Raw genomic sequence first — 22,515 nt, 5'->3', positions numbered from 1 at the left:
GTGATATCTTAAATTTTGTATAAATAAAGTTGATCCTTTTTGCACCAATTAACACTCTTTTTGAAAAAGTTATTGGTTGGAATATTTTTGTGCCCCAACTTTTATGATGCTGCCAGGTAGGGCTTACATTCAGGGAATGTCTTATAATTCAAGGATGCTAGGAATTCCTGCTAGGGCTTATTCTCAGGGGATGTCTTACTTTAGGGTAAACACGGTAGTTATAGCCCCTTTGCACTGTAAACTACGATCGCCTTCGCATTTTCGCGACTGAGTACTATTTGCAGCTTTTTGTAAATGCCAAATAGGTATTCGAGCAAGCTGGTTGATGAACTTCTCTGGATCCTGGTGGTGGATTGGGTGCATGGAGAGAGAACTGGGAAGGCTCTGAGAGATCCATGGGCTTCCCTCTAATTTTAACCCTTTCCATGCCAACCAATTTATCCAAAATGCGAACATCTGCTGCCAAACAGTTTTTAGACATTTTGCACCCACTAGGTTTACTTTTTTTTATTTTTGACAAGAAAACCTACATGATATAGGACCTGTTATATTTTTTTTTTTATGTCATGAATTGGGCTTGAACACTGAAACAAAATGTTGTACTTTTTCTGGAGATATAACAACATTTTTGAGTGAAATAGGTTTAAAAAAAAGTGAAATAAAAATATTTTTCGGTCTTTTTTTTTTTTTAAGAATTACATGTACTGACAAACATGTTACTGTTTGTAAAAACCCTGATGGCAGGATTAGCGGTGCAATGGCTGCCCCCTACTCAATGGCTAACATCCCTGCGCGCTCTGCAGTGTCGGGTCCCGGCTTGATGACTTCATCAAGTCATGACCTGGAACTTAGCAGCAGTACGAGCGGGGATGCCTGCTAGAGTGGAGTGGAGTTAGAGCTGCTCATCGCTAGAGCCTGGAAGGTGAGTAAAGGCTGCTGGCAATACGGGGGACACCTGCCTACACTGGGGACACCATACCTTCCTAGCCATAATGGGGATCCGGCTGCCTGACCCCCCAAATGTGCCCCCCCCCCCCCGCATGTAAAATGGCCTTGTCCTTAAGGGGGGTTAGGCAGCCGATCCCCAAAGGGTTAAGCTGCACTGCTAAAGCAGCACAGCTTAATGTGAAGGAGCGGCTATTATGCATGCCTTACATAGCAGTGCTCATTGCTATGTAAGGCATGCATAGTGGCCGCTCCTTCACGCAGCTTTAGCAGTGCAGCTTAATGAATCAAGCCCCTAGTACGTTATTGGCAGCTTAAGCACTTCCCTGCCAAAACGTCCCGAGTACATGCTTGGCAGGGAAAGGGTTAAAGGGAATCTGAAGTGAAAATAAACTTATGATATAATGAATTGTATGTTCAGCACAGCTAAGAAATAGAACATTAGAAGCCAGGCCCAGGCCGAGGCAGAGGCAAGAGAGGCTCCAGCCTCAGGGCACAGTGTAGGTGGGGACTCACAACTCATCATTCCCCTGTTGGGTGTAAAGCAGAGAGAAATAAGAAAAGGGGATACATGGCAGTGACTGCAAGCCAGATAACTAGAGATTAAGGTGTTAGGGGGGTTGGGGGCCCTGAGGCGCCTCCTAGTCTAATGGTAATCAGTGTGTGACGGCTGGAGTGGGAGGGATGGAGGGGCGCACTTCGGTGTCTCAGCCTTAGGTGCTGGAGGACCTTGTTCCGGCTCTGTTAGTAGCACAGATATGAGTCTCATACTGCTTCCAGTACAGGAAGAGTTAAGAAACTTCAGTTTTCTATGCAAAAGAGTTTCGCTGAGCTCTCCGACCAAGTTTGGTCAGCTACAGTGCTCATTTCTGAAGCACTTATTTCAATCTGTCTCGCGCTGTTTCTTGTAAGACCTTACTGTAGGGGAGTTCAAAAGGCTCTGCTAGGTTTCATAGTTTAAAATAGAGTGTAGTTTGTAAAATATCACAAGTAGTATGCTCTGAAAACTAGTGTGAATGTTGCGGGTCCCGGTGTCTTCATTTTCTCCAGTGTTTTCCGGCCATTCCCCGGTAATGGGAATGACAGGAAAATGCCATAATCTGACACCAGTGTGAACAGAGCTTACGTTTAACTGCACAATGCTCTCAAGACACACCCAGATTTAGGCACCCTGCACACTGCAAATCAGATGTGCGATTCCAATTTTCCCTGGATGCTATCAACACAAGAAGAAAACCGCTGAAAAATATACAGCACGCAATACCGATTAAAAATCGCAAATTGGAATTGCATGTAGTGTGCAAGAGCCCTTAGATTGGCCACGGTGCCTGCCTTGAGCCCAATGGTTGTACACGGGGTCCATCTGCATTCTCACTATATGTTTTTAATCAGGCGTGTTCTTTTCTGTTTTCTTTAGTCTCTTGTTTAAACCTTAGGGCTATTGAATGTTTATTGCTTTTTTAATAAAAATAAAAGTCGCAATGACATAAGCTTAGCTGTAGATTTTAACTTTAACAGCATCCCATCGAAGCTGGAAGCGAGAAGCTTGGCTGGCCAACAGGGTAGAGTGTGAGCTTTCTAGACAGCAGTTCTTTGCTTTATAACCCACAACAGCTTTAAAGTGTACCAGAGATAATCAAAATTAAAAGCTTTATATATACCTTCCTCCAGCCTCATCCGCACGGATCGCTCCCAGGCCGCCGTCCACAGCCTTCTCCAGCTCCGGTAACAGCCTGGGCAGTACTATACTTCGTCGGAGAGCGCACTGCGCTTGCGCAGACTGGTCGCGGCTGGCCGCAGTTACGGGACCCGGTACCGAAGAGGGAGAAGACTGAGGACGGCAGCGTGGGAGCAATCCGTGCGGATGGGGCTGGAGGATGCCCCAGGTATGTATAAATCTTTTAATTTTATTATTATTATTTAGTATTTATATAGCGCCAACATCTTCTGCAGCGCTGTACAGAGTATATATAGTCTTGTCACTAACTGTCCCTCGGAGGAGCTCACAATCTAGTCCCTACCATAGTCATATGCCTATATTGTGTAGTGTAAGTATTGTAGTCTAGGGCCAATTTAGGGGGAAGCCATTTGACCTATCTGTATGTTTTTGGGATGTGGGAGGAAACCGGAGTGCCCAGAGGAAACCCACACAGACACGAGGAGAACATACAAACTCCTTGCAGATATTGACCTGGCTGGGATTTGAACCGGGGACCCAGTGATGCAAGGCGAGAGCGCTAACCACTACGCCACCATGCTGCCCCACAATTTTGATTATACACCGTTTCACACAACATGGAAAATACATTAGTTAGATAAAAATAGAGAACCAGAGTTAGAGGTACCATATAAGTTACAAAAAAAAATGCAATTAAAGATAACGAAGATAACAGTTGGAATAACTTACCTGTTCACCCGTAAATCATTAAGAGGTCTGACGCTCCCCCCACCCCTCCTCGGCCAAACCGCCATGGTGCTTCTAAACTTTCTAAAGTGTTCCAAACTCTGTGGCCACACACCCCTGTGTTGTCATAAACCAATAGGCGGCAAGGAAGCTGGGGGGAGGGGGAGCGGCAACACAGGTGGGGGAGGCCACAGAGCTTCGGAACAGTTTGGCTATAAATGCCCGCAGCGGTCTTGTTGATGGAAGGTGTGGAGTTTCAGGCCTCTAATGATTGATGGGCGAGCAGGTGAGTTAATGCCGTCGTCACCCGCTGATCCTTGCAGTTCTGTCAGAAACCTTTACATTAAGGGGTCTTTTGACCTTAAAAGTTTACAGTCTTCCTCCTCTTTATTCCTCTAGCACACCAAGTTCTTACCTTTCAGAGCCTCAGAGCTCATGTGGCCCCCGCCGTGATTTAAGTGCTGCTCCGCCCCTTCAGAGAAGGTTGTCTTTAAGTCAGACTGAACAGCCTCTTCAGTAGCTTGTGCTGGAGAATGAAACGTCAGCCAGAAAACTGAGGTTAATAAAGTTGGACTGGATACCATAGCAATCAGAAGGGAAGTCACATTGAACTGCTCACCTTTCTCCCTCACCTCCCGTGGGATACTATGCTCCGCCTTGTAGCCGCACCCGTGTCCGGTAAGCTGCTCACAGGCGGCGTGAAACTCTTTCTTGTGATGGGGACGTATGAACTGGTAAAAGCCTGAGATAAAGTAACAAGAAAAAAAGGGGGGCATGTGAGAGGCGGGAAGTCTTACAAAGGGCAGAAACATATTTCAGAGCATTCTGTTTCATCAGCATTAATTGGGGGAGGAGTCTGGCCTACGGTGTAAAATTCAGGACACGTCAGGCTTAATGTTTGATCACCATAATTTGGAAATTGTGAACACCGGAGACATGTGTCTCAAAGGGCTTTATGAAGTTGGCCTCCCTACAGTCGTCACTAATAAAAAAAAAAAATCAATCAGGTTTGGTTAGTGCCATGCTTGTGCCGCAAAAATAAAGATTTGGGCTGCTTTCGTTTTGAAGATAACATTACTTTTTTCCAGATGCTGATGTCACCTCCCCCCCCCCTTACAACAGCGCACAGACATTACACCGCTATGGTTGGGTAGTGCTGTGTTTGTGCCCATTTGTGTTGCTAAAATCCTTGTTCCATCTATAGCTTTTGAGGTATGAGTCCTCGTTTACATCATTTTGCGCAGATGGCCGTGCGATTGGAACACAACACGTACAATCGCATGCCATCTGCGCCGCTGATCCCATTCACTACAGTGAATTAGTCAGCGCTGCGATTTCCGAAAAAATGCAGGCAGCAGTGTGATAGCGTATCGCATACGTTGGGAACGGCAGAATTGCTGTCTATGCACTTCTGCCATTTGTGCACGTCACACATCATATGCGCTGCCGAAATGTGCACAGCAGCGCGTATAGTGGGAACAAGGCCTTAACGCTTTTATAAACGCCAAAAGGACACTCAGCGCCACCACAACACTGTACCACTGGGTGAACCTTTGACCTTTACAAAAAAAACTTTAAATATCTCAAAAACTACAAATGATACGACAAGGACTTTTGTAGCACAAATAGGCACACATGTGGCACTATCCAACAATTCCAGTTTTATGTCCCTGGGCCGTTCAATGGGGCAGGGTTAGGTTATTAAGATAGCCTAAATAAAATACACATAATGCAGTTCCACCCCACAATGATACACAATATATATAAAAGTCCAAAACAAGCTACAAGTTTGAAAGTATCCTACCTAATAAAGTACAAGTGTCCCTGTGTCCCATGTCCGTGTGTCAGCGCTTTTGCGCTAATGCGCATGTCCTGCATTGACACAGCCGTTGGGACAGGACGCAGGGGCCAGGAAGCCGGCCGGCCAGTTGGCAAAAACGAAACTAGCTGGCAGCGGGGCACTGGAGGAGCCGTGAGTGACTGCGAGGGCACAGGATGGCTGAAGGGGGCTCAGGTAATTGAAACGCTTTTTTGGGGGGTCGCGGGGGGGAGGTGTTAAAATAAGGCTCCGATCAATTACGTAACATACTTGCCTTATTTATTGTACCCCCTTTTTAACCTTCTCGGCGGTAGGATTACCGGTATTTCCGGCTTTTAGGGTCTAAAAGCCGGACAATTTTTTCACAAGCTTTTAGACCCTAAAAGCAGAAAAAAAATCATACCACAAGATCTGCAGCAGACCCTGCACAGACTCACCTCTGAGTCAGGCTCAGGATTACCACTCATGGCTTCCTTTTTCCACCCCGAGCCAGACCTGGGGTTACCACCAAGGAGAGTATGGTAAAGGCATGTCACCCCCAGTATGTACAGCACAAACTTTTGCCCTATGCTTGGACTGATAATAAAGTAGCTGTAATTTTCATTTGCTGATCCCTGCTTGAATAATGTGTTTTCAACATTTCCCCACTGCTCCTTCAGTCCTAAAACTGACTCTCACTATATTATCTTCCTGCTACTGAATAGGGATCATCAATGAGATGCAAATACTTCTAAACATTATGCAAATATATGCAGCTTGAAAAAGGACCAATCATTTTGAACCTGGGTTTAAATTGATTGGTCCATTTCAAACTGCACACGTTTGCATAAAAATGTACATACATTTGCATCTCTTTAAACCTCCCCCCCCCCCACTACTGAAGTGCTGATAATATCAGTAAACATTAAAGAGACTCTGTAACATTAAAAAGATCCCCTGGGGGGTACTCACCTCGGGTGGGGGAAGCCTCCGGATCCTAATGAGGCTTCCCACGCCGTCCTCTATCCAACGGGGGTCTCGCCGCAGCCCTCCGAACAGCCGGCGACTGTGCCGACTGTCAGTTCAATATTTACCTTTGCTGGCTCCAGCGGGGGCGCTGTGGCGGCTTTCCGTTCCGAACTACACGGAAATACCCGATCTCATTCGGGTCCGCTCTACTGCGCAGGCGCCGGAAACTTGCGCCTGCGCAATAGAGCAGACCCGACGGCGATCGGGTATTTCCGTGTAGTTCGGAGCCGACAGCCGTCAGAGCGCCTGCGCTGGAGCCAGGAAGGTAAATATTGACGTCACCGCTGCACGGACTCCACGGAGGGCTGCAGCGAGACCCCTGACGGATGGAGGACGGCGTGGGAAGCCTCATTAGGATCCGGAGGCTTCCCCCACCCGAGGTGAGTACCCCCCAGGGGATCTTTTCATGTTACAGATCCTCTTTAAGGTCTATGAGCCACAACAGATCACTAATCGCAGTCGCTCAGCAACTTTGCTAGCGTTCTGTAAAGAGATTTCAGCAGCAATTACCAGCAATTTTAGTAGCAAATTTATTTTAGTGCTAGATATTGCAAAAGTGATTAGAGATTGCGATTAGCGATTTGCCGTTTTTAAGTTCTGCAAGGTTTAGGGTAAGCTGGTGGTTTCTGGTTAGTACTAGAGCTGCAAAATCACTTAGAAATTGATTTGTATAGCAATTGTTTTTTTTCACAAAGTATCATTTTCCACTAACTTGTGACAAAAAATAAAATCTTCTATGAACTCACCATACTCCTAACTGAATACCTTGGGGTGTCTTCTTTCTAAAATGGGGTCATTTGTGGGGTTCCTATACTGTCCTGGCATTTTAGGGGCCCTAAACCGTGAGGCGTAGTCTTGAAACCAAATGTCGCAAAATGACCTGTGAAATCCTAAAGGTACTCATTGGACTTTGGGCCCCTTAGCGCAGTTAGGGTGCAAAAAAGTGCCAAACATGTGGTACCGCCGTACTCAGGAAAAGTAGTATAATGTGTTTTGGGGTGTATTTTTACACATACCCATGCTGGGTGGGAGAAATATCTCTGTAAATGGACAATTGTGTGTAAAAAATAAATTGTCATTTACAGAGATATTTCTCCCACCCAGGATGGGTATGTGTAAAAATACACCCCAAAACACATTATACTATTTCTCCTGAGTATGGCGATACCACATGTGTGACACTTTTTTTGCAGCCTAGGTGCGCTAAGGGGCCCAAAGTCCTATGAGCACCTTTAGGCTTTACAGGGGTGCTTACAATTTAGCACCCCCCCCCCCCCCCCCCCAAAATGCCAGGACAGTAAACACACCCCACAAATGACCCCATTTTGGAAAGTAGACATCCCAAAGTATTCAGAGAGGGGCATGGTGAGTCCGTGGCAGATTTCATTTTTTTTGTCACAAGTTAGCAGAAATAGAAACTTTTTTTATTTATTTTTTTTTGTCACAAAGTGTCATTTTCCGCTAACTTGTGACAAAAAATAAAATCTTTTATGAACTCACCATGCCTCTTAGTGAATACTTTGGGATGTCTTCTTTCCAAAATGGGGTCATTTGGGGGGTATTTATACTATCCTGGAATTCTAGCCCCTCATGAAACATGACAGGTGCTCAGAAAAGATGCCTCAAAATGGGAAAATTCACTTTTTGCACCATAGTTTGTAAACGCTATAACTTTTACCCAAACCAATAAATACCGTATATACTCGCAAGCAAGCCGACCCGCATATAAGCCGACCCCCTAACTTTTGCCTGAAAAACCAGGAAAAAATGATTGACCCTCATATAAGCCGGGGGTAGGAAATGCTGGCCGCATGATCCCCCCCAGTGTGTCCCAGTATAGCTAGTATAGCCCAGTATGGGAAGGTAGTGCCTCAGTATAGTTAGTAAAGTGCCCAGGATAGCTAGTATAGTGACCAGGATAGCTAGTATAGTGCCCAGGAGAGCTAGTATAGTGCCCAGGAGAGCTAGTATAGTGCCCAGGAGAGCTAGTATAGTGCCCAGGATAGCTAGTATAGTGACCAGGATAGCTAGTATAGTGCCCAGGATAGCTAGTATAGTGCCCAGGATAGCTAGTATCATGCCCAGTATAGCTTGTAAAGTGCCCAGTATAGCTAGTATAGTGTCCAGGATAGCTAGTATCGTGCCCAGGATAGCTAGTATCGTGCCCAGGATAGCTAGTATCGTGCCCAGGATAGCTAGTATCGTGCCCAGGATAGCTAGTATCGTGCTAGCTAGTATCGTGCCCAGGATAACTAGTATCGTGCTAGTGTTGGGCGAACATCCAGATGTTCGGGTTCGAGAACGTTCGGCCGAACGGTGTCCCGATGTTCGGTACGTTCGTGCCGAACACCGAACATAATGGAAGTCAATGGGGACCCGAACTTTCCTGCTTTGCAAAGCCTCCTTACATGTAACATAGACCAAATTTTCAGGGTATGTGGACAGGGGGGGTGGGTATAAGAGGAAACTATTTTTTTCCGAAAGGACCTTATAGTTTTTGAGAAAAACGATTTTTAAGTTTCAAAGGGAAATTGTCTTTTAAATGCGGAAAATGTCAGTTTTTTTTGGCACAGGTAACAACAATCTTGTATTATTTTCAAAGCAAAGCAATGAGTTTTGTCGCCATGCAGTGATTAATAAATAAAAATGGGTTATTACGGAAAGTGGCAACGCTAAGCCATCACAGATGTTCATGGTCCTTGGTCGGGGTCGGACTCGGGGAGTGTTGCGAAGTAGTTTCCAATCCACGACTGATTCATTTTAATTTGTGTCAGCCGGTCTGCATTTGCTGTGGAGAGGCGGATACGCCGATCTGTAATGATGCCTCCGGCAGCACTGAAACAGCGTTCGGACATAACGCTGGCTGCAGGACAAGCCAGCACCTTTATTGCGTACATTGCCAGTTCGTGCCAGATGTGTAGCTTAGAGACCCAATAATTGAAGGGTGCAGATGGATTGTTCAACACGGCTACGCCATCTGACATGTAGTCCTTGACCATCTTCTGCAGGCGATCGGTGTTGGAGGTGGAACTGGGCTGCTGCATGGGTGTCAGAAAATTTTGCCACTCCAAGGACACTGCCGATACCATTCCCTTGTGGGCACTAGCTGCAGCTTGCGTTCTTTGTTCCCCTCCTCGTCCTGGGTTTGCGGAAGTCAGTCTGTCGGCGTGGAACTGGCTAGAGGAGGAGGAGGATGTCAATCTCCTCTCTAATGTCTCCACAAGGGCCTGCTGGTATTCTTCAATTTTGACCTGTCTGACACTTTCTCCAATGAGTTTTGGAACATTGTCTTTGTACCGTGGATCCAGAAGGGTATAAACCCAGTAATCCACGTCGTCCAGAATTCGAACAACGCGCGGGTCGCATTCAATGCAGTCTAGCATGAATTGAGCCATGTCTGCCACAGTCCTAACAGAATCCTCATCATGTTCTTCTGAGCTTGATGCACCCTCATCATCATCACCAGCATCACGCCGTCGCCCACCTTCTTCCTCGTCTTCTTCTGCTGTCCATTCCCGCTAAATCGTGGAAGTCCAACGTGCACTGCTCTGTCCCTCGGCAGTGGGGGCATCCAAGTCCTGCTCCAACTCCAGCTGTTCCTCGTCCTCTTCTTCAGCATAGCTGGGAGGACCAGCATTTCCTGAGGCAGATTGTCTGATGTTGGTATCATCATCACGCTGATCGTTGTCCTCTTGAGATTCCCCCACTTGCATCCTGACTGCGGCTTCCTTGATCTGCAACATTGATCTCTTCAGTAAACACAGCAGTGGTATCGTAATGCTGAAGAGTTGTCACCGCTCACAAGCAACGTGGATTGCTCAAAATTTTGGAGGACTTGGCAGAGGTCCAACATGGTGGCCCAATCAGATCCACAGAAGCTTGGTAGCTGCCCGGATGCGCCTCGGTACTGCGCCGTCATGTACTGGACCACTGCACTCTTCTGCTCGCAAAAGCGTGCTAGCATGTGCATCGTCGAATTCCAGCGCGTGGGTACTTCACACACCAAGCGATGGTTCGGTAGATTGAACCGCTCCTGCATCTTGGTGAGTCCCTATGAAGCGGTACTGGACTTTCGGAAATATTTGGCCACTCGTCACACCTTCAGCAGAAGATCTGCCACGCCTGGGTATGTCCTCAGGAACCGTTGAACAACTAGGTTCATAACGTGTGCCAGGCAAGGGATGTGTCTCAGCTTAGCCAACTTTAAAGCGCGAATGAGATTGCTCCCATTGTCACACACAACCATGCCTGGTTTCAGGTCCAGCGGTGCCAGCCACAAATCGGTCTGTTCCTTGATTCCCTTCCAAATTTCTTCACCTGTGTGCTGCTTATCTCCAAGGCAGATCAGCTTCAGTAAGGCTTGCTGACGCATGGCAACAGCTGTGCTGCACTGCTTCCACGACGACCCTATTGCTGGGTTACCGATGCCGGATGAGGTACAGCTTTGAGAGGCGTTGGAGGAGAAGGAGTCAGAGTCGAGATTGGTGCCTCTGAGGGACGCCGGTCCAGCAGTTTGCGGCGTGGGCAACACCCGCGCCGCAGCCGGTGAGGAGGAGTCACTGCCAGGCTCCACAAGGTTCACCCAGTGCACCGTCAGGGAGATGTATTGACCCTGGCCAAAGGCACTCGTCCAGGTGTCTGTGGTGAGGTGAACCTTGCAGGCAATGGCATTTTTCAATCTTCTGGTTATTTTGCTAACCACATGCTCATGTAACGCTGGCACTGCAGACCGCGCAAAATAGTATCGGCTGGGAACCACGTAACGTGGGATGGCAAGCGCCATCATGCGCTTGAAGCTGTTTGTCTCCACCACGCGATATGGCAGCATTTCGCAGGCCACAAACTTGGCTATGCTGGCTGTTAGAGCTACGGCCCGGGGGTCATTTGCTGGCAATTTTCTCTTGCGCTAAAACATCTCCGGGACAGACAACTGAACCGTAGGATCGCACACTGAAGGACAGTTGGTTGTTGTTGTCGTGGTCGTTGAAGACTGGGAAACGTCAAGAGGACTGTTGCGGAAACTGACATGGTCGTCTACTACGGATGTTTGTGCACCATGTAATGGCTGGGCTGCTGCTGAGGAGGGTCTGGTGACAACGGAGGCAGTGTTGCTGGGGGCTGGAAGCGAGCCGCTACCCTGGCCTTGCGTGTTTGACCACAGAGTGCTATGTTTGGCTACAATGTGGCGGCGCATGCTGGTGGTGGAGAGGTTGTTGACATTTTTCCCCCTGCTCAGTCGGGTCCTGCACACCTTGCAAATCACCATGGTAACATCCACCCTGCAGTCTTCAAAGAAAGCCCAGACTTTTGAGCTCCTGCTTTGCTGGCGAGTTTGCTTCGTGCCTCTTTGGCGTCTTACTTCTATGGCTACGCCTGTTGTGTCCGAAATACCCCGCCTACTTTGTGGCACACGGCGAACTCTTGCAGCAGTGGGTTCTGCAGCAGACTCATCTGTACTGCTGCTATCCCGACGGCGAGGTTCTACTCGATAATCCGGGTCTGTGTCCACATCGTCCAAAACCTCTTCCATCTCCTCATCTGTGACTGTGTCTGTGTGCAGTGGACTAGAGCTCCCCAGAACACCCTCTGCGCACCTCACTCCCATGTCTTCAAGATGTTCTTGGTGGACCTCCTGCAATTCCAATTCCTGCGCACATTGCTCAGGGATTTGGGTGTCTTCGTCCTCGCCTTGCATTTCAATGAGTGGTGCAGTTTCCTCGCACAATGGTTGTGAATCCGGGCACAACATTTCTGGCTGTTCCATTGTTTGTGGGGGTAGGAGTGGGAATAGCTCCTCCGAAGAGCCCATTGTGTCCGGAAATAATTGTTCGGATTGGTTATTTGGCCATTTTGTGCATGGTGTAGCTGCTGGTTGTGTCACCTTTGTGCCCACTGGCTCCTTGTAACTGGCAGAGGACCTCGTGCGAGACAAGGATGTGCTGGTGCTGCTGCTGCTTAACCCGCTGCTGGACGCTTGAGAGGTCAACCAATTCATTATCCGGTCCTGCTCTTGTGGATTAGTGACGGTTGTTTGTCTGGCACACATGGGTGGTATTGAGTGGGTTTTCTTAGGTGCTCCACTGCAGCCTCTACGTGAACCGTCAGGGGAAACACCTCTTCCCTTGCCCCTCCCTCTTTCACTGGATTTCTTCATTATGGTTGTACTGATCCCAGCAGTACACGCACACTGACTGGCAGTACAGTGGCAATAAGACAATGCTATATAGTATGTTATACACTGGTGACGGACGGAAGTACTACTGATCCCAGCAGTACACGCTGACTGTGGCAGTACAGTGGCAATAAGACAATGCTATATAGTATATACTGGTGACGGACGGAAGTACTACTGATCCCAGCAGTACACGCTGACTGTGGCAATACAGTGGCAATAAGACAATGCTATATAGTATGCTATATACTGGTGACGGACGGAAGTACTACTGATCCCAGCAGTACACGCTGACTGTGGCAGTACAGTGGCAATAAGACAATGCTATATAGTATGCTATACACTGGTGACGGACGGAAGTACTACTGATCCCCGCAGTACACGCTGACTGGGGCAGTACAGTGGCAATAAGACAATGCTATATAGTATGCTATATAGTGGTGACGGACGGAAGTACTACTGATCCCAGCAGTACACGCTGACTGTGGCAATACAGTGGCAATAAGACAATGCTATATAGTATGCTATATACTGGTGACGGACGGAAGTACTACTGATCCCAGCAGTACACGCTGACTGTGGCAGTACAGTGGCAATAAGACAATGCTATATAGTATGCTATATACTGGTGACGGACAGAAGTACTACTGATCCCAGCAGTACACGCGGACTGTGGCAGTACAGTGGCAATAAGACAATGCTATATAGTATGTTATACACTGGTGACGGACGGAAGTACTACTGATCCCAGCAGTACACGCTGACTGGCAGTACAGTGGCAATAGACAATGCTATATACTGGTGGCGGAAGTACTACTGATCCCAGAAGTACACGCTGACTGGCAGTACAGTGGCAAAAAGACAATGCTATTTACTGGTGGCGGAAGTACTACTGATCCCAGCAGTACAAGCACGCTGACTGGCACTACAGTAGTATGACTAGGAGGCTGGGGGGGCCCTGGCTAGCCTAGCTGGTGAGAGAGTCTAACCTGCCTGCCTACCCAAAGCTAAACCCAACTTCAAGTGCCGGAGAAATGACGCGGATCGGGTATTTATTTACCCGAACCACGTGACCCGCTCGGCCAATCGCAGTGCGAGCCGCGTGTTCGAGCCCGAACCACGTGACCCGCTAAGCCAATCACAGCGCGAGCCGAACGTTCGGGGAACGTTCGGCCATGCGCTGTCAGGCCGAACATACGTTCGACCGCATGGCCGAACGCATGGTCGAACACCACGAGGTGTCCGGCGGAGCCCGAACCGAACTCGAACAGACCAAAATCCGGGCGAACCCGAACAGTGGCGAACACTGTTTGCCCAGGATAGTGCCCAGGATAGCTAGTATAGTGCCCAGGATAGCCAGTATCGTGCCCAGGATAGCTAGTATAGTGCCCAGTATAGCTAGTATAGTGCCCAGTATAGCTAGTATAGTGCCCAGTATAGCTAGTATAGTGCCCAGGATAGTGTCCAGGATAGCTAGTATAGTGCCCAGGATAGCTAGTATCGTGCCCAGGATAGTGCCCAGTATAGCTAGTATAGTGCCCAGGATAGCTAGTATCGTGCCCAGGATAGTGCCCAGGATAGCTAGTATAGTGCCCAGGATAGTCCCAGTATAGCTAGTATAGTGCCCAGGATAGCTAGTATAGTGCCCAGGTTAGCTAGTATCGTGCCCAGGATAGCTAGTATCGTGCCCAGGATAGTGCCCAGGATAGCTAGTATCATGCCCAGTATAGCTTGTAAAGTGCCCAGGATAGCGAGTTTAGCGTCCCCCCGCTTAAACAGCAGCTCGCCCCACGGTGGCTGCGCGTGATGACGGAGGAAGTGCAGAGAGAGGTTCCCATAGTAACCAGGAAGCCGCTCTCTGCGACTTCCTCCGTCATCACGCAGCAGCCACCGTGGGGCGAGCTGCTGTTTAATTAAGAGCAGGACAGGGGAATAAGAAGCCGCGGAGCTAAGGTAATAGCAGCGGCCGCGGGGGGAGCGGGTGGGAGAGGGCGGGCGGAGCGGGTGGGGACGACCCTCAGGCACATCACTCGCAAGCAAGCCGACCCCCCAACTTTTGACCCACTTTTTGTGGGTCCAAAATTCGGCTTGCTTGCGAGTATATACGGTATACACTTATTGGATTTTTTTTAATCAAAGCCATGTAGCACAATAAATTTGAAAAAAAATGTATATAGAAATTTTACTTTATTTTAAAATGTCAGCACAGAAAGTTAAAAAAAAAAATCATTTTTTTGGCAAAATTTATGTCTTTTTTGATGAATATAATAACAACTGAAAATCACAGCAGCAATCAAATAGCACCAAAAGGAAGCTGTATTAGGGACAAGAAAAGGAGGTAAAATTCATTTAGGTGGTAGGTTGCACAACCGAGCAATAAACCATTAAAGCTGCAGTGGTCTGAATGGAAAAAAAGTGTCTGGTCCTTAAGGGGTTTTAGGACTGCAGTCCTTAAGTGGTTAAAGAGAACCTGTATCAAAAAAAAAGTTCCCCTGGGGGGGCACTCACCTCGGGAGGGGTAAGCCTCAGGGTCCCAATGAAGCTTCCCCCTCCCCTGTAGCTGCAGGCAGTCCAGCGCTGGCTCCCCCGAAGTGTCCCGGAATCCTCCCTCGACAAGCCTGACATGCGCTGATAAATTTACCTTCCTGGCTCCAGCGGGGGCGCTGTTCCGGCTTTCCGAACAGAGATAGGCGAAAATAGCCGATCTCCGTCAGGTCCGCTTTACTGCACAGGCGCAAGAGACTTGTGCCTGCGCAGTAGAGCGGCCCGGCAGCGCTTGGCTATTTCCGCCTATCTCCGAGCGGAGAGCCGATACTGCGCCTGCGCTGGAGCCAGGAAGGTAAATATTTACATCCCTGCTGTTCGGGGAGCTTTATCTCCACCGCCGTGGGACAGAGGAGGATGGGAGAAGCCTCAATAGGATCCGGAGGCTTCCCCCACCCCAGGTGAGTACCCCCCAGGGGAGGTTTTTCCTCAATACAGGTTTTCTTTAAGAGGATGAAATGGGAGGGTGATAGGAAGGAACATTAGAGCAAACTTTTTAAAGGAGAGCTATGTGTGACATCATAGTTTCCTAGCTATTGATACATTATTGTTGCTGCCAGTGTAATGACAGACAGTGCCGCCCCGGAAGCTGCCTTCCTAACTGAGCATCACTCATGCTTAGTGGAATCTTAAATATGATTTCCCCCAAATACCTACGCTTCTGCACCACCTACACCTAAGGCCGTACAATGTTTTCACAAGTTTTTAGACCCCCAAAACAAGAAAAAAAAATACCCCAGAGAGATCTGCAGCAGCTCCAGCATATAACTCACTCAGGCATGGGATTACTGCTCTGAGCTGCAGATTTTCATCTTGAACACAGAGTTTTATCGGGAAATGTGGCCGCACAGGCTTCTACTGCGCATGCGGGGTGGCACAAGCACTGGCCCTGGGTTGGACAATGATAGGCAATTCTCATTCAGAGCAGCACACAACAGCCATTCTAGTTTCTCACCTTTCATTAGTATTTTTGTGTGAGAATTGTGACATAAGAGGTTTTGCAGCTTCAGAATGAGTGACTGCAGGTCATCGTCCTTCTTGTAGCCCGATAGGGCCGCCGTGAATAAATCGTAGTTCTCCTGACTCAGACACTGCTTGGCGGTCGTCAGAAAGATGGATGCGCTGTTCACCTTCTTGCTGGTGGGGGCGCTGTCCTCTGGGGCCTGAGGATATGATGAAAAAGCAGGAAAGCTGTGGTGCATCCAAACATGAGCATGGAGGACTAGGTTGACCAGAAGTTGCAGCTTTCCTGAATGGCCTATTCTTAGGCTGTGTTCATTTTTTATAATTTTAAACTGAAACTGTACCTGAGAAGGGCAAAGTTCAAGATTTTATACTCACCTGAGGCTTCCTTCAGCCCCATAAGCAGCGATGCGTCCCTCGCCGTCCTCCGGCTATCGGTTCCAGTAATCTGGCTCAGTCAGGCTTTTCTGTGAATGCGTGGAGGGGCAGCGCATGTGCAGAAGAGACCGATTGGCGGGACTGAGCCAGATTACCGGGACTGATGCCATGTGAACTGATGCACTCGGGAGGACAGCGAGGGAGGCATTGGTGCTTAATGGGCTAGAGGAAGCCCAGGGTAAGTATAAAATCTTTAACTTTGCCCTTCTCAGGTTAACTTTAAATTTTCAGGTATGCAAACGACAGTCTCTCTTCCCTATAGTAGCCCTCACTGATTAACCACTTCAGGTACCGGGGTTCTTACCTTTTACAGAAAATCTGTAATGAAAAAAACTCCCCTGGGGGTACTCACCTCGGGTGGGGGAAGCCTCCGGATTCTATTGTGGCTGCCCCCGTCCTCCTCGGTCCTACGGCGGTGGAGAAAGTCCTCCCGGGAGCCGCAGCGATGTAAATATTTACCTTTTGGCTCTAGCGCAGGTGCAGTGTCCGCTCTTCCCACGGAGATAGGCGAAAATAGCCGATCTCCGTCGGGCCGCTCTACTGCGTAGGCGCAAGTCTCCGGTGCCTGCGCAGTAGAGCGGACCGGACGGAGATCGGCTATTTTCGCCTATCTCCGTCGGAAGAGCCGCAACAGCGCCCCGGCTGGAGCCCAAAAAGGTAAATATTGCACAGGCTGTCGGATTTGTCGCCTGTGCGTTCCGGGGGCTGCAACGAGACCGCCGTGGGACACAGGAGGACGGGGGAAGCCTCGATAAGATTCGGAGGCTTCCCCCTACTAAGCTGAGTACCCCCCAGGGGAACTTTTTTTCAGTACAGATTTTCTTTAAGGTTCCTGACAGTTTTGGCATATCAGCTGTGTCACCATCGATACAGCAAGAACGTTTTAATACCCATGCCATCAAAGTGATACATAGTGTGTAATGGATTGTTGAGAGAAAAGTGGATCAGGCACCAATTGCAGTAATCCAGTAATGACTTTAATCCAAAAGGTACAAGTAATACATAGGAGTAAAAAGGACGGTCTAACAGCCGTTTCGCAGGTTCCCCTGCTTCTTCATCCTGAAGAAGCAGGGGAACCTGCGAAACGGCTGTTAGGCCAGCCTTTTTCACTCCTATGTATTACTTGTACCTTTTGAATTAAAGTCATTACTGGATTACTGCAATCGGTGCCCGATCCACTTTTCTCTCAACAATCCATTACACACTATGTATCACTTTGATGGCATAGGTATTAAAACGTTATTGCTGTATCGATAGTGACACAGCTGATATGCCAAAACTGTAACCAGTTTTTTGCTTGTGTGCCAGCCTCACATCTTTACTTCTACTGTATAATATAGTGTATAATGTTTTGTTTTGTTTTAAGGACAAACTAGGCTTTCTTTGAGTAATATTTTTTTCCAAGTATTTTTTCATTTTGCAGGCCCTATATTGAGGAAACTTAGGCATAAAGGCAAACATTACGCATTTTTTCATGTTTTCCCCTTCCTAATTTTTACATGACAAGAGCCACAGTTGTAAAACACCTCAAAATATATATCTTGGCTCGTTCTGGTTAAAACGATACCATGTATGCCATATTTCATCACTAGACGGGCATGTAGCGCACCATTATCGCCAGCCTGTGTGTCTGTAGGGATCGCATGCGATCGCTAGGGCGCACAGTTTGGGAACCCCCGTGCTGTATAGATGCATTGTTACGCAAAAACATTTTGATGATCTATATAGCGTTGGGTCCCCGAGCTGTCGCCTTAGTGATTGCATCCGATTGCTATAGGAGGCAGCCATTACAGGTGTCCATGAATATTAAAGTGATGCTAAAACAAAACTAAAAAAAACAACTAATGATATAATGAATTGTATGTGTAGTCTGGATAATTAATGAAGCATTAGTAATAAAGAAAAGAGTCTCTTGTTTTTATTTTCTTGTATATCGCTTTTTTTCATATTTGCAATCTACACTGTATTTTAAACTATGAAACAGAGCAGGGCTAATGACCCTTTAAACTTCCCTGCAGTAAAAATCATATCTGAAGCTGACTGTCACTGTTTCTTTGAAGTACAAGTGCCTCAAAAAACAGCACTGTAGCCGACTAAACTGGTCAGAAAGCTCAAAGAAATTTTTTTGCAAGAGAACAAGTGATGTTTTTTTTTAACTCTTCCTGTACTGGAAACAATGCGAGACTGGATTCTGTGCTACTAATGTTCTATTACTTGGCTGTACTACACATTACAATGTATTACCTCACAAGTTTATTTTTACTTCAGATTCCCTTTAAAGAGACTCTTAAGTCTCCTAAAATTGCACTTTTTATTTAACTGTTGTCTTCAGCATTATAACACAAGCTAAAACATCGCATCTCCGCGGCAGATCGCTACATTTAAAGGGGAACTGAAGAGAGAGGTATATGGAGGCTGTCATGTTTATTTCCTTTTAATCAATACCAGTTGCCTGGCAGCCCTGCTGGTCTATTTCTCTGCAGTAGTATCTGATTAAAACCAGAAACAAGCATGCAGCTAGTCTTGTCAGATCAGACTTATAGGTCTGAACCACTGAAACACCTGATCTGCTGCATGCTTGTTCAGGGGCTATGGCTAATAGTATTAGAGGCAGAGGATCAGCAGGGCTGCCAGGCAACTGGTATTGTCTAAAAGGAAATAAACATGACAGCCTCCATATACCTCTCTCTTCAGTTCCCCTTTAAACCCCCCAAATCCCCTGGGCTAAATATGGGGAACGCTTCCTTATAGAAGCAGAGTTTACCGCTGCAGCTCTGCCTTTACTTGCGTCAATCCCCGCTAATCGCCGCCCCTCTCAGTCTTCTTTCACTGAGAGGGGCGGGGGAGAGGCGGAGATACACGTGGATTGATGCAAGTAGAGGCAGAGCTGCAGCTTAAAGCTCTGCCTCCCCGGGCAGTAAATCCATGACTTTGAAAGTCGTGGATTTTTGCCCCAGTATTTGGGGGGGTTTAAATTTAACGATCTGCTGCGGGGATGCGGCATTTTAGCTTGTGTTAAAATGCTGAAGACAACTGTTAAAGTGCAATTTTAGGAGACTTCAGAGTCTCTTTAAGGCCAAGTATAAATGACACAAGAGGTTAGTCAGTCTGGTAGGGGTTTACACATAGAAAAAAAGTTTTGGTTTTTTTGTGTGTGCATGATTGCTGGTAGCTGACACGAATTCACTATCGGATGAGTGCATGAGCAGCAGGGGCGCGCGTACACACATACGATTGTGGTGGCGGCTTTTAGTGCTGGACGTGAGTTTCTCTCCGGGAACTTTAAGAGTAGCTAGTTTGGACGTGAGACTCCCGTCCAGGAACCTTAAAGAGACTCTGTAACATTCAAAAGATCCCCTGGGGGGTACTCACCTTGGGTGGGGGAAGCCTCCGGATCCTAATGAGGCTTCCCACACCGTCCTCTGTCCCACGGGGGTCTCGCCGCAGCCCTCCGAATAGCCGGCGACTGTGCCGACTGTCATTTCAATATTTACCTTTGCTGGCTCCAGCGGGGGCGCTGTGGCGGCTTTCCATTCCGAACTACACGGAAATACCCGATCTCATTCGGGTCCGCTCTACTGCGCAGGCGCAGGAAACTTGCGCCTGCGCAGTAGAGCGGACCCGACGGCGATCGGGTATTTCCGTATAGTTCGGAGCCGACAGCCGTCAGAGCGCCTGCGCAGGAGCCAGGAAGGTAAATATTGACGTCACCGCTGCCCGGACTCCACGGAGGGCTGCAGCGAGACCCCTGACGGATGGAGGACGGCGTGGGAAGCCTCATTAGGATCCGGAGGCTTCCCCCACCCGAGGTGAGTACCCCCCAGGGGATCTTTTCATGTTACAGTTCCTCTTTAAGTGGTTAATTACAGCCATAAAACTTTTGGCCAGTAGAGAACAGCTTCTGAGAACAGAAAATGGATAATATAAGAAAAAAGAAAAAAAGAAAAAAAAAAAGATTGTGGCTCTCTGACACTAAAAGACTGTGTCATTCAGCTAAGATAATACAACTTTACCTACTTTTTTTTTTTTTAGCTTTTAAACAGAAAATAAAAATGTGGGATTCTAAAAAAAAAAAAAAAGGCATAGGAGGATAGATACAATCATTATATTTTATTAAAGAGAACCTGAGAGTAAAAGAGCATAAGGACTTATACTTACCTGGGGTTTCCTCCAGCCCCCCGTAGGCCGTGGGTTCCCTTGGTGTCTGTTCACTCTCCTTCATTCTCAAGCTTCCACCCCAGTAAAGTTATCGATTTAGGCAGTCGGTTAATACTGAGCATGTGCCGCCCTGGCTTCCTTGGTCGTGCTTGAATGGCTGGAAGCGTTCTGTGCCTAGGCAGTTACAAGCCTTAACTAACTGCACATGTGCAGAATGCTCCCGGCCATGGAATGCGACCAATCGTGCACACAGCCAAGACCACACATGCACATAAGTCCCTGACAATCGGAGCTTACAGCTGAAGAATGGATAGGAGCGGAAAGACACTGGGGCAGCCCACGCCTACAGGGGGCTGAAGGAAGACCCAGGTAAGTTTAAAGCAAACATAAACATACACAGGTCATACTTACCTTCCTTGTAGTCTGCTCCTCAGTTTCTTTCTCCTCTACTGCATCCTGTTTGTCCACTGTGATCAAGGGAATTCTCCGCCATTACCCCATAACAGCTTCCTGGTCAGCCCACTGTTAAAATCCTTGCCGGTTATCCCGAGCTCAGCTCGGGGTAACCTGCGCAGGAGGATTTCTCAGGCCCCGCTGGGCCGTTTTTTAAAAAAAAAAAATTTCCCACACGCAGCTAGCAGTTTGCTAGCTGCGTGTGGTACGCGATCGCCACCGCTACCCGCCGATTCGCCACTACCCGCCGCGCCGCCCCCACCCCCCTGCGCAGCCTGGCCAATCAGTGCCAGGCAGCGCTGAGGGGTGGATCGGGATTCCCTCTGACATCCCGACGTCCATGAAGTCGGTGACGTCATCCCGCCCCATCGCCATCGAAGCCCAGCAGGAAATCCCGTTCTGAACGGGATTTCCTGCTTACTCTGATCACCGGAGGCGATCGGAGTGGGTGGGGGGGGATGCCGCTGCTTAGCCCTGGGCTCGCTACATGATATAAAAAATAAAAAAAAAAAAGTGCTGAGCTGCCCCCTTGCCATGGGAATTGGACCGGCAAGGGGGTTAAACTGTAATATCGCCCATGTGAGCTAGTGGGAAAAAGACATTACCTTGCACATCAGTTGTACTTTCAGTTATAACCGACAGCAACTGATACATAACTGACAGCTACTGATGTATTTCAGTTCTGACAAAATCTCGTTAGAACTGGAAGGAATCTTTGTAGGAAGAAAATGGTGAGCTTCTAAGCAGAACTGACAGCGAGGTAAATATGAAATATTCATTTTCTAGTACATCATGCGTTTATTTTAAACAATTTTACTCAGCTCAGGTTCACTTTAAATCATTATGTTCTTTTCAAGGCCGCAGACTGAATACATAGACGCATGCTGGCAAGTGGAAACCGGTCCTTAGTGTATGGCCAGGCTTTACATACCTTGCTCTGAACAATCTTTATCTTTTTCTTGCCTCCTTTCTGCTCATCAGCCAACCTCTTATCATACTGAAGTGATAAGGTGGACAGCCGAGAAAACTGTAATAAAGAAAAAAACAGATAGTATAAAGCGGTTTCGAAACATAAACACAAAACAAATCCATGTAGTCACAGTCACCTTCTCCTCAGGGCTTAGATCTTCCTGACACTTCTTCTCATTGTGATCCAGGGCGTCTAGCAGACCAGTTGGGCGGTGGAAGGTGGCCCCATAACTCTGTCCGTACCCAGCACAAAAGTCAGAGGAAGACTCCTGGCTGCCATCTATGACCAAAAATGCACAAAAATGCACATAATACTCATTAGCAAATGAAATACAAAGGAATGTAGAGTCGGATAACTTGTATGTTCCAAATTAACCTTCAGCAATCAACAACTGATTTACCATAGGTCTGCCTCTGAATCAATACCAGGGCGGACTCCGACTCCTCAGTTTATGGAACTAGAGACTCCGACTCCTCAGTTTATGGACCTATAGACTCTGACGCCTCAGTTTATGGACCTACGGGCTCCGACTCCTCAGCTTATGCAACTACAGACTCTGACTCCTCAGTTTATGGAGCTACAGACTCCGACTCCTCAGTTAATGGAACTAAAGACTCTGACTACTCAGTTTATGGGCCTAC

General features: G+C 47.7%; 1 protein-coding gene across 11 annotated transcripts in view; it reads right to left on the bottom strand.

Annotated features, from left to right (window-relative positions):
* Positions 1–22,515, bottom strand: part of RTEL1 (regulator of telomere elongation helicase 1) — a 441,366-nt gene that overhangs the window by 165,813 nt on the left and 253,038 nt on the right. For all 11 annotated transcript variants that reach the window (XR_011025114.1, XR_011025113.1, XM_068262473.1 and 8 more), the window contains exons 26-30: positions 22,011–22,153; positions 21,836–21,931; positions 15,848–16,055; positions 3,969–4,091; positions 3,765–3,875 (exon numbers count right to left, since the gene is read on the bottom strand). Coding sequence is in view for 9 of the 11 variants with exons in the window: in XM_068262473.1 (XP_068118574.1) it covers positions 3,765–3,875; positions 3,969–4,091; positions 15,848–16,055; positions 21,836–21,931; positions 22,011–22,153 (681 nt within the window). In the remaining 2 variants the exon portion in view is untranslated. The remainder of the gene's footprint in view (positions 1–3,764; positions 3,876–3,968; positions 4,092–15,847; positions 16,056–21,835; positions 21,932–22,010; positions 22,154–22,515) is intronic.

This window comes from Hyperolius riggenbachi, chromosome 12 (genome assembly GCF_040937935.1).
Source record: "Hyperolius riggenbachi isolate aHypRig1 chromosome 12, aHypRig1.pri, whole genome shotgun sequence".
Lineage (NCBI taxonomy): Eukaryota > Metazoa > Chordata > Amphibia > Anura > Hyperoliidae > Hyperolius > Hyperolius riggenbachi.
The sequence above is the reverse complement of the archived record's forward strand: the minus strand, read 5'-3'. Positions and strand labels throughout refer to the sequence as shown.